This window comes from Neovison vison, chromosome 13 (genome assembly GCF_020171115.1).
Source record: "Neovison vison isolate M4711 chromosome 13, ASM_NN_V1, whole genome shotgun sequence".
Taxonomy (NCBI): Eukaryota; Metazoa; Chordata; class Mammalia; order Carnivora; family Mustelidae; genus Neogale; species Neogale vison.
In genome coordinates, this window is record NC_058103.1 from 92,004,771 (window position 1) to 92,018,286 (window position 13,516).

The 13,516-nt window shown below is 36.5% G+C and overlaps 1 protein-coding gene across 1 annotated transcript in view; it reads left to right on the forward strand.

Moving 5' to 3' along the window:
• Positions 1–13,516, forward strand: part of AQR (aquarius intron-binding spliceosomal factor) — a 95,136-nt gene that overhangs the window by 52,387 nt on the left and 29,233 nt on the right. Inside the window, exons 17-22 of the mRNA XM_044232040.1 lie at positions 278–456; positions 3,645–3,812; positions 5,650–5,819; positions 9,239–9,480; positions 11,062–11,208; positions 12,022–12,091. Of these exons, the coding sequence (XP_044087975.1) occupies positions 278–456; positions 3,645–3,812; positions 5,650–5,819; positions 9,239–9,480; positions 11,062–11,208; positions 12,022–12,091 (976 nt within the window). The remainder of the gene's footprint in view (positions 1–277; positions 457–3,644; positions 3,813–5,649; positions 5,820–9,238; positions 9,481–11,061; positions 11,209–12,021; positions 12,092–13,516) is intronic.

Below are 13,516 nucleotides of genomic sequence, written 5' to 3' on the forward strand. Positions count from 1 at the left end.
GATCATGACCTGAGCCGAACGCAGAGGCTTTAACCCACTGAGCCACCCAGGCACCCCTTTACTTCCCTTTCTTTATTGGACCATATCTGCCTGTTCATAACTACTGAAGGTATTCCCTATATATTGGGACTTAATCTTTTTTTTGAGTTTAGAAATAAGTTACTGATGTCAGGGCTTAGTGGTTAAATATGTGTTCCTCCTTACTAATTTTCCTTGACAAAAGTTGGGAAAAAGTCATTTTTTTCTTGGAGTAATCATGTGCTTCTTTGCTTTTCAGGCAGTCTGAGTATGGTGGTGTAGTGTTTGGTGGTTGGGCACGAATGGCCCAGCCTATCGTGGCTTTCACTGTAGTTGAGGTTGCCAAGCCAAACATAGGTGAAAACTGGCCAACCCGAGTTCGTGCAGATGTTACCATCAATCTGAATGTCAGAGATCACATCAAAGATGAATGGGAAGGTAATTTTCTATTTCAAAAAATAGTTGTTTTTTTTTTTTTTTGCCTTTATAGTTAATAGACTTCCACTTAGAAAATTGGCAGAGTACTTTTATTAAACATTATTCTTCTAAACATTTATGAAATTTTATCTTTAAAAATTGTCTTTGTAATTATTAGTAGTAAAAATATCAAGGATCATACAAGAATAGTTGTCTTTTTTTTTTTTTTTTTTTAAAGATTTTATTTATTTATTTGACAGAGAGAAATCACAAGTAGATGGAGAGGCAGGCAGAGAAAGAGAGGGAAGCAGGCTCCCTGCCGAGCAGAGAGCCCGATGCGGGACTCGATCCCAGGACCCTGAGATCATGACCTGAGCCGAAGGCAGCGGCTTAACCCACTGAGCCACCCAGGCGCCCCAAGAATAATTGTCTTAATACTTCAATAAAAAGCATAAAATAGCATGCATATCACAGGATTTTGAAAATTGCAGTTTGCAGAGCTGAGAGGAGAACGCTTTAAATCCAAATTTAGTAAGATAGTATTTATGAATATATTACCGTTCACTGAAGAAAGGGAGGAAGCCACATATAACTTGTACACATGCAGAGCTAGTAAAGCAAATTAGTATTTTTAAGAGATAAAAGCCGCCAAAGTGAAGAGAATAGAGATAAAGTTGCCGGAAAATAAAGATACAAAATCAAAATCAGACAAACTCAAAAGAAATTTTAAGGGGATCTGGTAAAGCAACTCAGAAATAGATATAATAGTTTAACTATTTGCATCAAAGGGAGGAAGTCAGAATTAGTGATATTAAGTGTATTCAAGGATAAATAATAGATGTAGAGAATTTAGCTGAGTTATTTCCCCTATTCTTTTCTAGGCAAGATTTTAGGTACAGGAGTTCTGTGTCACAAGGAATTTTATTTAGAGGCAGATATGTTCAGAGTTACTAAGCCAAGTAGACTAAAAACACTGGTAACACCTGTGCCGGAAATGACACATGACCTAATTTTTAAGTGTCACTTTTATATTTTTCCCCCAGCTGTCTGTGAGAGCTCTTGTTTGCTGTCCTGTTGTGAGAAACAGTAGCTGGTAGATTTTATCTCTTTCCACCTTCTTAGCATGCCAAAAGGAAAATTATAGTCTCTTAATAGATCAGTTTTCAGAAATTATTGCTCCCAGTATAGCTGTTTATAACCATAGGGACTATATGATATGTTTATCCAGTAATTCTAAAGGAATCCAGCACCAAAGCTGACCACATGTTTGACATGTGATCACTCTAGTGGGTATAGTTTGTGACAAATTGTTTTTGTATTCCTGTATCCTTCAAAAGAGTTCTAATCTAATCTAGTGCATTACACATCTAGAATGCTGTATATCTTCATTATTGCTAAACCTTAAGAAAGATTATTTTGCTGAAGAAGGTTTTGTACTTACTACCTTTGGCGTTTAAGAAGGTACTAAAATAAATACTATTTTACACAGTTACCTAAGGTTTCCTTCATTACTTTGGAGACTTCTCTCAGAAGAACATTCAACAGTCTTTTTTTTTTTTTTCTTTTCATTCTTTTAAACATAGACCTCTGATAGAATGAGAAATGTAATAGATAAATTTTCATGAGCAAGAGACGGAACAGTAGGGTATAGTGGGACAAGTGATTCATAGTATGAGGCATGGTGGGAAGAAAAGTGTTTTCTGGGAGGCCAGAGCCAAAATTCAGGTCCTCTGTTAATCACAGATGGAGTAACTAAATAGAAAATGGAGGCAAAAAATGAGAGGAAGTTTCTTTAGTAGTAATGAATATTGTCCTGTAGGAACAGTTTTGAAGAGTTTAAGCTAAATATATGAAACATTGTTCTTGTGTCTTCAAAGAGGTATGAAGTTCAGGGCCTTATCCTCTCCATTACCCCATTTTAAAATTAAGAAAACATAATTACAGATACCGAAATGCAGGATTCTGCTGCAGAGGCACAGCCAGGATGGAGTGGATACATATGGTTGAAAGGAGAAAGGTAGTTGAACTCACCGTTACATAAGGACTTTTTTAATGTACATCTGAGATGTCCCACGGTGAAATGATCTGTCTTAGTAGGGAATATGCAGTCATCCCTCAGTGATACCAAAAAGTGACACTGGTAGGAACTAAATTACTTCTCAGGGCCACCTCTTTGACTTGAAGACATAGATGCTGTAATGAGCTGTGCACATCAGAAGTCCTAAAGGCAGTACAACTCAGATAGTAGAACAGTTCCCCTTAGTTCTCATTGCTTCTCCTGCTTCTGATTTGTTAGGAAATAATAAATTCGTTATTGTTAGTCAGAGCAATTATTACTAGCACACGTAAACCTCACTCCATATTAAGCCAGAATGGTCCCAGTACAATTAGCCACACACTGACATTGCTGATTTGATTTAGTTGTATATTTTATTACAAGATTATAAGTTTGCATTTATGTCATACAGTGGCTAACAAAACGAATCAAGAAAGAAATGAAGGTTAAATGGTATGACATTACATGGATATGTGATGTAAATTTATGTCCCTTGTCTTCCCATGTCTCTCCATTTAATAGAGCTGGGGATCTAGTTGGTCTAATGACTGAGAAGCTATGGACTTTGGCACAAGTTTCCTATTTCTTGTCATTTACTTATAACAATTTTTATTTGCCAAATGAAACTATATATATCCAACCATGTTCTGAATTTGGTATCTATAAAGAGTGCTTTTGTGCCTTGATGAATTATTCTTGCATTGACCTCTTTCAGGGAATGCAATTAGACTGTTGTTGGAATGACAGTGATGAATAGTTTAAACTGATGTTAGAAACCTGCTAAGTATAATATAGCTGGATTATATGCCAACCATATTTTCAGTTATTTATTAAGAATGCTAAAACTAAGAGTGATGATGAACATCCAATTTTGGAGCTCTAACATGACTTGAGGACTTACTCAGTAATGTATTCGTGGCATAAAAGTTTCTAATGTTAACACAAAGAGAAATTTTCTTTTACCTACTCCTTTCAAACATTGAATTTAAAGATTATAGGAAAACCCATAATTATATTACAATGCAAATGTAATCATTGATCACCTTTGGTACTTCACATGTTTCTTAAATCTCCTAAGAGGATGACAATTTGCCAACAAAAGACTAAAAACAGTAACATTCTGATAAATAAAAATGTCTTTATGTTCTACCAGGTCTTCGTAAGCATGATGTATGCTTTTTAATCACTGTACGGCCCACAAAACCGTATGGTACTAAGTTTGACCGGAGGAGACCTTTTATTGAGCAGATTGGCCTGGTTTACGTCAGAGGCTGTGAAATCCAGGGCATGCTGGATGATAAAGGGCGCGTCATTGAAGACGGTATGGCAATCTGTAATTTTGAAAGAGTGTGTGTACATAATGATAAGTTTTTGTGCCGTTTTTATTTTTGCATCTTAAGTAATATTTTTTAGTTATTTTTACATACTGAATCAACACAAAGGATTATATATAAAATATATATAAGGTACCTACCACGCACTTCTGGAAATAAATAATATGGTTTCTAAACTTTTTTTTTTTTTAAGATTTTATTTATTTGACAGAGAGAGACCACAAGTAGGCAGGGAAGCAAGCAGAGAGAGAGAAAGAGAGAGAGGGAGGAGGAAGCAGGCTCCCTGCCTGGCAGAGAGCCCGGTGCGGGACTCGATCCCAGGACCCTGAGATCATGACCTGAGCTGAAGGCAGAGGCTTAACCCACTGAACCACCCAGGCAGCCCCGATTTCTAAACTTTTTATTAGATATTGGAAAGGACAGGATCTTTTGAAATTACCTTTATCTAAAATTTTCCTTTTATAATACTTTACAATATTGCCTTTTTAAAACCTCCAAACACCTCTTATGACATATTTGCCCAATTTTTCCTTCTTAAGTTTTATTGATTTGATGCATTTTAGCAGTGGCTCTCAGTTGGATATAGCACTACCCTGTATTTTGAAATGAATTTTGGTATTTATCTTGTCATGTACTGGGGGTAGGAGTAGGGGACAGTGAATTTTATGGAGGGTGAAATTTGATGGATGGGGTCTAGGGATGCTAAACATCTAAACAGAGCTACCTTGGGGCACCTGGGTGGCTCAGTCAGTTGAGTGTCCGATTCTTGATTATAGCTCAAGTCACGAACTCAGGGTGGTAAGATTGAGCCCCACCTTGGGCTTTGTGCTGACCCCGGAGCCTACTTAAGATTCTCTCTCTCCCTTTCTGTCTGCCCTTCTTCTATCACCCACTCACACATGGTACATGCCCCTACTCTGTCTCTCAAAAAAAAAAAAAAAATTAAACAGAGCTGCCTTGTAGAAAGAATTGTCATACCTCACATGCAAACATTACCCCATTTAGAAATACTGCCTTACTGGATTTGTCAGCTCTTTGATTTCTCAGTCTTATCATTGGATTTTCCTTGAAATTCTTTCTTATCTTGTTTGACTTCCTTGTTACACTTACTGTTAAATTATAACTGCATCTGTTTCCAGGGCTCACTCCAATTTGTTCATTAAGCTTCTCTCAGAACTTGAATTGATTTCTACCTGTGATTTTAAGATTGCACCATTATTGAAAGTGCTGGTAATTAAGCTGACCTTATCACTAGAATAAAAGAAAATAGGAAAGGTGGAATAACCATAAGGTCACATATTGGGACTAGAGTTAAAGGACCAAGACAAAAGTAAGGAGATGAGGCAAAGGGGCAAGAAAAAGCCTCTGAGCTTTCAGCTATTAGTATATGAGATTTCCTTTCACACTGGTGATACTAGGAATGGAATGTGACAGGACAAAAAGAGTGATCAGTCAAGTGCTTACTATAAGTAAGGCAGTAATGGAAGCTATGAGTAACTGACAAAAAGTCAAGTTGTTTGACTTTTAGGGCTCTTATTTTGGTTGAGTACATATACAGAAAACTGCAGTCTGTGGCCTTGCATCATAAACATTACATCACAAACATTTTTCTGGGAAAGAAATAGTAAGAATTTAGGGAAAAGAGAAAATATTTTCAGCCTCTAGGCATTTGAAAAGGATGAGTGGAAAACACTCTAGTCAGGAGAAGGACTGGGGTTCAGTGTGAACAGTTTACTCATCATTTCTGGAAAAGGAATACTGCTAACTTACTTTGATACTTGAAAAGTCTGTATTTCACTTACCAAACTTTTTCAAAATGTCTAGGACCTGAGCCAAGACCCAATCTTAGAGGAGAGTCGAGGACATTTAGAGTGTTCTTGGATCCAAACCAGTATCAACAAGATATGACTAATACTATACAAAATGGAGCAGAAGATGTGTATGAAACTTTTAATATCATAATGAGGAGAAAACCAAAAGAAAATAACTTTAAGGTAATTTTTAGGCTATGTAACTAAAAGTACTCTGTCCAGTTTGAGTTAACTTCTAAAACATAAATACATAAATACTAGATAAAAGAATGTTTTGTTAAATGATCACTGCTTTTATTCTCATTCTAAACAATTCTCTTATATTCTTAACATGTAGACTAAATATAAAAACTTAAGAAAATTTATTTACTAAATCTATTTTGTCTTTTGATAAGTTTAGAAACTCAGCAATATAAATTAATCCACGTCAGCCTCCTTCCTTGCATTTTGTATATTAGATGCTCAGAATAGCCAGTATAAGGTAAAGAAAACTGCTTGTTTTTTTAGTGGGAGTTCTCTTTTAGATCAAAAGTAAGTGTACTTCCAAATCACTTTATGAACACAGATGTGAGAGCCTGTGGTTTTGAATCACTTTATTATATAGTGTGTTTTACTCCTTAGCAGAAAAAGGGAGGTTTAGGGGCTAGAGAATTTTACTTTTATAACTTAATGGAGATAAGGAGTTTTGATAAAATATGTTTTTTAATTATTTGAAACTACTACATTATAAAATGTAAACATTGAATTGTTTTAGCATTTGGTAACACTACCTTCTGTATAAGTACCTTTCTTTTTTTCTCTTCCCCCAAAACATAGTGCTTCTTATGCATTGTCAGTTTATTACCTTTTCCCCTCCTGCTCTTGTAATTAAAAGACGACGACTTCAGATACAAAGGAATTTATTCCCCATTTTGCCCTATTATTGAAGACAGGACAGTAGAACTACTCTTATTTCTTTTTGTCTCACAGTCCACATCCAGTCCATCAGTCAGTCTGGTTAGCTCACTACCTCCACTGACAGCACGTCCAGGACACCCTCATCTCACATCCTTGCTTCCATTCTCTACGGCTCCTCTCTTTCTGCTATTCCCCACATAACTACTGAATATAAATTATGCCTTGGTACCCTGTTCAACACTCTAATGGTTTCCTATCATAGTAGAAAATTATTACCATTATCCAAGAGGCTCCTTCATTATCTGTCCTCTGGCCACCTCTTCAACCTCATTTTCTAACACCTTTCCCTGATACATTCGATGGCAGATGTGCTGACCTTTGCGCTGTTCTTTAAGAATCCAAGCCTTGGTCCATGGTGTTCCCTCTACCAACACAGTCTTCCTCCCAGGTATTTGCCTGGATCGCTCCCTCCCTGCACGTAGGCAGTTCTGCTTAGATGTTAACTCCTAAGAGAAGCTTTTTTTCTGGAAATCTTAACCAAAGTAGTATTTCCTCTTCTTCTCATTCTTAATCTAATTGTCTTTATTTCTCCTTACAGTCTTTATTTTACTTGATGACTTGATTTGTTTTTAATCTGATTTCACCATTAGAATGCAGGTCTGTGAGGGCAGGGTCTCATTCATTTGCCTCTGTTTTGCTTCTCAGTAATGACTGAATTTCAGTCACACTTTACTAAAAATGAAAAAAGGTTTCTTCCATATGTTCATTCGTTTGACCATTTTATTTAATGCCCACTGTGTGTCTGGCATTGTACTAAGTTGTATGGAGCCAGTAAAGTTGAGTAAGACACAGCTTATGTTTTTAGGGAGTTTAGACTACCAATAAAGGAAGTTAAAAATATAAACAAGTTACTACCATGAAATGTTAAAAAGTGCCAGAAGTCATAAGAAGGATGCAGATAAAAGTGTCACAGAAGGGACGCCTGGCTGGCTCACTCAGAAGAGCATGTGAGTCTTGATCCTCAGGGTCATGAGTTCAAGCCCCACACTAGATGTAGAGATTACTAAAAAAAATAAACTTTTAAAAACAACAACAACAAAGTGTCAGGGGAGGTCAAAGAGGCATTCAGATTCCAATCCAAGAAACTGGGGCAGTGATTAACTCTCCTGTGTTTGGGAAAGGACAGATGCTCTTTTGGTGTCTTCGGTGTTTTGTTATCTACCTGGGCAGCATTCCTTACTTCTCTCTTTCTCAATTGGTATAGCCTGTTCTGAACTGGATGTTTTATTTCTTGCCTAAATAGTTGCACTAAATCACTTCTTCTGCCCTAGCCCTGTTCTCCTGGTCAGTCACCTGTTTTTCATATGCCTCCACTGATCATTTCAGTCAGCTTCTCAAAACATTTCTGTGACTTTCCATTAATGATGAAATAAACCAAGGTTCCTTCACAGGAACCTTGTTTGAGCAAAATTGAAATGCCACTTTCCTCCATGAAACCTTTCCTAAGGTCAAAAGTTTTCCCTGCATGTGTCTGTCTTGGAACTGTTTTCCCATTGTATTTTATAATATTCTGTATTATTGAGCACACTCTGCCACTTTGTGTCATTGCTTAAGGACATATTTCCTCTCCCTACTAAAATTTTAATTTTCTTAGAGAGTAGAGCTCTTCTCTTATCCATCATTATGAGAACATACTCATTGATGTGTCCATCCAGTGATTTACCCTTCTCATAGTAAAACTTCCTAGATCCCTGCTCTCATGGAAATGATATTCTAGTGGGGATTAGACAAATGATAAGCAGGTAACTTAGTACATGAATAAGAGAATTTCAGGTAGTGATTAGTACAAAAAAAAAAAAAAGGTGATGTGATAGGAGTGTGAATAACACACACTGTCCTGTTACTTTGTTGTCCTGTTTAATATATAGCATTTGTGACATAAAAATGGCTGGTTTTGTTATTTTAGTCTTTGTAGTTAATAGCCTAGCCTTCTGATTTCCATATAGGAGATAGAGCACTTTGTCTAGAAGTAATTATTAGAAAGTCTGAAAGTTTGCCTTGACTTTTGGTAATTTTGATAATGTATAGGTTAACAATTAAATGACTTTTTATTGTAGAATGTTTCATTCTGTAATTTATTTGACATTTCACTTTTTGTCTACTTTATTTTTTATTTCTAATTTTATTTCTTCTAACAGTGTTAATTTTAATATTTTTAAGTTATGAGATGTTTCACAACTGAGTCATATATTAATATGTTTCTGGTTGTGTGTCATCTTAGCATGGAGGAACTATGCAATAAAAGAGTTCTCCTCTTTTATTATCTGCCCAGGAATTTCTAAGAAATTCTACTCTTTAAGCATTTGTTCTATAATATTTTCTTATAATTATGTAGTCCTGATAAGGTTTTCTTTCTGCCCAACGGGAGTCAAGTGATGAACTTACTTATGACATTCTGTCTAAATGAACTCCTAACGGATAAACTGTCCTTGCTAAGTTTGGTCTTTTGTTTAACTCAGTGTATGGTATCAACTGAAAATATAGCTGTTGATTCAGTCTAGCCAAGCACCTGTCAGCAGAAAATAGCTTCTTGCCCTGAAACACTCGGGAATTCTGGATTAGTGCAGCCAGCTCTGCATTCCACTGAAGTGCAAATGTTTGAGATGGCTTCTTGACACAACCCTTTTCTGTCCTCTCCCTGACAGGCTGTGCTGGAGACCATTCGGAACCTGATGAATACTGATTGTGTGGTACCTGACTGGCTGCATGACATCATTTTGGGTTATGGGGACCCAAGTAGTGCACATTATTCAAAAATGCCCAATCAGATTGCCACTCTTGATTTCAATGATACATTTCTCTCCATCGAACATTTAAAAACCAGCTTTCCTGGTCATAATGTTAAAGTAACTGTGGATGACCCAGCTCTACAGATACCCCCTTTCAGGTAAAGTCAGAAGTGGATACACTCCTTTCAAACTTTCTCTAGCCAGTGTGAGATAGGCCATGGGACGCTAGCTAAAATTTTGAATATCTTGATTGTGTTTGGGCAGTCTTTACCTTCACCATATAATGACTGGGATAAATTTACTTTATTTGATTATATTTCTTAGTATAGAAAACAATTTTAAGACCATAATAAAAGTAGCCTCACGTCTGATAAGGGATCAGTAAATGCTTGTTGTCTGAAGAGCATTATATAAACATATTTATAGCATTTGACTAAAAAAATATGTCTGTCTATTATGTATCATCTGGTATATTTCCTAATTAATAGACATAGTCGTGGGATGTTGAACTTTCTTTTGTTTTGATTTCAGAAAAATTTAATTTTTCTCATAAGTTTGCTTGCTTTCACAAAACTTAAATATTCACAATATAGTTATATTTCATGTTAAAGAAGCTTTGGTTTTAATTTTGAGTAGAAGTGGAACAAAGCACCTGAAGCAGCAACTCGTCACTCTTCCCTGAATACTATTACATGGAAGAAGTGTACATAGAGAATTCTTTTTTTTTCTTTTTTCAATTTTAAATGTATTCATTGAACCCCCCAGGTAGTAGGGGGCATTACTTCCTGAGGTGTCCCTGACCCCAGGTTAAGAACTTCTGCCTTAAGGCACCTGAGTAACTCAGTCAGCTAAGCAACTGCCTTCGGTTCAGCTCATGATCCCCAGGTCCCAGGATCAGCCTGTGTTGGGCTCCCTGCTCAGTGGGAAGTCTGCTTCCCGCTCTCCCTCTGCCCTTCCTCCTGCCACCTGCTTGTGCTCTCTCAAATAAATAAAATCTTTAAAAAAAAAAACTTCTACCTTAAAGGCTTGACATTCTAAGGGTTGGTCATAACGGGGATTCAGCCTGTCTCTGTCTCCAGCCTCGTTTTCTCTACTGTATCCATGCTAGCAGAACTGGCCACTTGTACTCGAACCTGTAATCTTACATATTCCCGGAATATCTTCCCTTCCATGTTTGTATTTCTAAGTTCTTGGAAACTCATCTTTTTTTTCTTTTTCTTTTTTTTAGATTTTATTTATTTATTTGACAGAGATCACAAGTAGGCAGAGAGGCAGGCAGAGAGGAAGGGAAGCAGGCTCCCTGCTGAGCAGAGAGCCCAATGCAGGGCTGAATCCCAGGACCCTGGGATCATGACCTGAACCCAAGGCAGAGGCTTTAACCCACTGAGCCACCCAGGCGCTCTGGAAACTCCTCTTTGATGCCATCTCTCCCAAGAAGCCTTTTCTGATTTAAGGAGGGACAATGGGTAAAGCACTTTACAGTGCATGGATATAAGCATAAAAATGCTCCTTCTTGATTCTCCCTTCATCAGTTGACTTTTTCCAATCTGAACACCATTAACACATATTTTAATGCTTTTAAGTCTGCTCTTTTTGGAATATATGTACAGATAGTGAGTTCCTTTAAGCCATAAGTGTTTGTTTCTGATCTGATTATACTCCATACAATGTCATGCACAAGGTAGGTGGTTGGTAAATGTTGTTAATGGTAAAAATGAACAAAGATCTTGATTTTGTAGGATAACTTTTCCAGTAAGGAGTGGAAAAGGGAAGAAAAGGAAAGATGCAGATGGTGAAGATGAAGATACTGAAGAGGCAAAAACCTTAATTGTTGAACCTCATGTCATTCCTAATAGGGGTCCTTATCCTTACAACCAACCCAAACGGTAATTTTACTGTCTATTAATTATAATAATGAATAGTAGTTTGTTATTTTGGATTAATAAAAGTTTAAATTTTACTATGCCTTTAGAAACCCCAGGAAACTTCTGTTTCTGGACACTCTTTCCTTGTATTCTGTCGGACAACTGAATAGCTCAGGCATTTTTGGCCATTCTGTAGTTATATTTCCTAAAGGAACACTTTTGGATACTATGAGAAATAAATATTGAAGGGCTATCTTAATTTGAGCATAGCATTCTTACTTCATGACGATGTTTTACATGTAGCAGCTACCCTCATGCATCAGTGCCGTGGCTAAAAAAACGGCATTATATTTAGTATTAGATTGGGAACTGGAACTTTGACATTCCAAGTGAAATATAGGATGAGCTCAGTGTATTGAAAAATAACTGTAGTCTTTTCTTTCCATAACATTCATTTTGTTTTAGCTGGTCAGTAGAGGATGTAGGTGAAGGAAATCATTCAGAAGAGATCGGTTCAGCCATGTAAGATGTAAAAGTACTGGAGATTTGCTATCCAACATTGTTCTTATAGTTAGCAATACTGTACTTTGCAGTTAAAATTTGTTAAGAGGGTCAGTCTTGTCGTTTTTGGTTTTTTGTTTTACCACATACACTCAAATGCACACCCACACCCACCCACCCACCCAAAGGGCTGGGGTGGAGGCAGGAAAAGATTGGGAGAACAGGGGCAGATATAGAGGAGGCATTTAGACCTCTGATCATTGTTGTCTGAGGTTTTACCAAATGTTGTTCATCTGTGTTTTTAACCAACTTTTTATTTACTCTTGTTTCCAGTAATACAATTCAGTTTACTCACACACAGATAGAGGCTATCCGTGCTGGAATGCAGCCTGGGCTGACTATGGTAAGAGGGTTATTTTTACACATTTTTACATGGATTCAGACAGGAGGTAGGACTCAAATATTTAGAGTATATTTGAAACACAAAAACCCAACTGAATGTAAGCATTTGTAAGTCATTGTGGCCTTGTTTGCATATGGAGATTTTGCTTACTACTTATTTCAGTATTCATAAATAAAGTTTTATTGGAACATAACTATGCCTATTTGGTTATGAATTGCCCCTGCCCAGTTTTATGCTATAATAGCAGAGTTAAAGTACTTGTAGCAGAAATTATGTGGCCTGCAAAGCCTGAAATGTTTACTTGCTAGCCTTTTACAGATAAAGCCTGCTGACTACTGATTTAAAAGTGTGTTTCATTTCCAAGTATTTAGAAACTTTCCTGTTATTCTTCCATTTAGCAATTTCTGGTCTAAGTCCCTTACGGCCAGAGAAAATACTTTGTGTGATTTCAATTTTTAATTTTTTTAAATTGCTCAAGTTTGTTTTGTGATCCAGGATATGCTCTGTCTTGGTGAATATTTCAGTACACGTAAAAAGAGTGTTTATTCTATTGTTTTGGGGTGGAGTATCCTATATATGTCAGATTTATTTGGTTCAATATTTCTTTGTCCTTGCTGATATCCCACTGCTATTTCTGTTGATTACCGAAAAGGAGTATTAAAGTCTCCAACTACAGTTATGTATTTATCTGTTTCTCCTTTGATTTCATTCAGTGTTTGCTTCATGTTTTTTAAAGATTTATGGATAGATACACACATTCAGGGTTGTTATGTCTTCTTGGTGAATTAATGCATTTATTATTATGTAATGTCTTTCTTGGTAATTTTTTTTGTTCTGAAACATACTTTAATATTAATATAGCCACTACAGTTTGCTTTTGAGTAGTGTTTGCATGGTATATCTTTTCCCATTATTTTATTCTTAACCTACCTATTAATGTTTGAAGTGAACTTCTTGTAAATAGCATATAGTTGGGGTATGTTACCTCCTTCGTTCTGACAATCTCTGTCTTTTAATTGATGTGTTTAGACCATTCACATTAAATGCAATTAATATGTTTAGATTTATTAATTTTTCAGTCTACTTATAAATTTATTTATTTGAGAAGGAGAGCATGCATGTGCATGCAAACAGGGGGAGTGGCAGAGGGAGAGGGAGAAAGAATCTCAAGCAGACTCTGTTCTGTGTGCAGAGCCTGACATAGGGCTCCATCTCAGAATCCTGTGATCGTATCCTGAGCCAAAATCAAGAGTTGGACACTCAACTGACTGAGCCACCCAGACTCCTCAGAAAGTCAAACATTTAAAGAACTCTAGAGAAGAAAAATCTGTTATAAATTGGCCATTCATCTTTCATTCCTGGAGTTTTAAGTTTGCTCTGCTATCACTTCCTTTCTGTCTGAAGAACTCTTACAGCTTTTAAGAG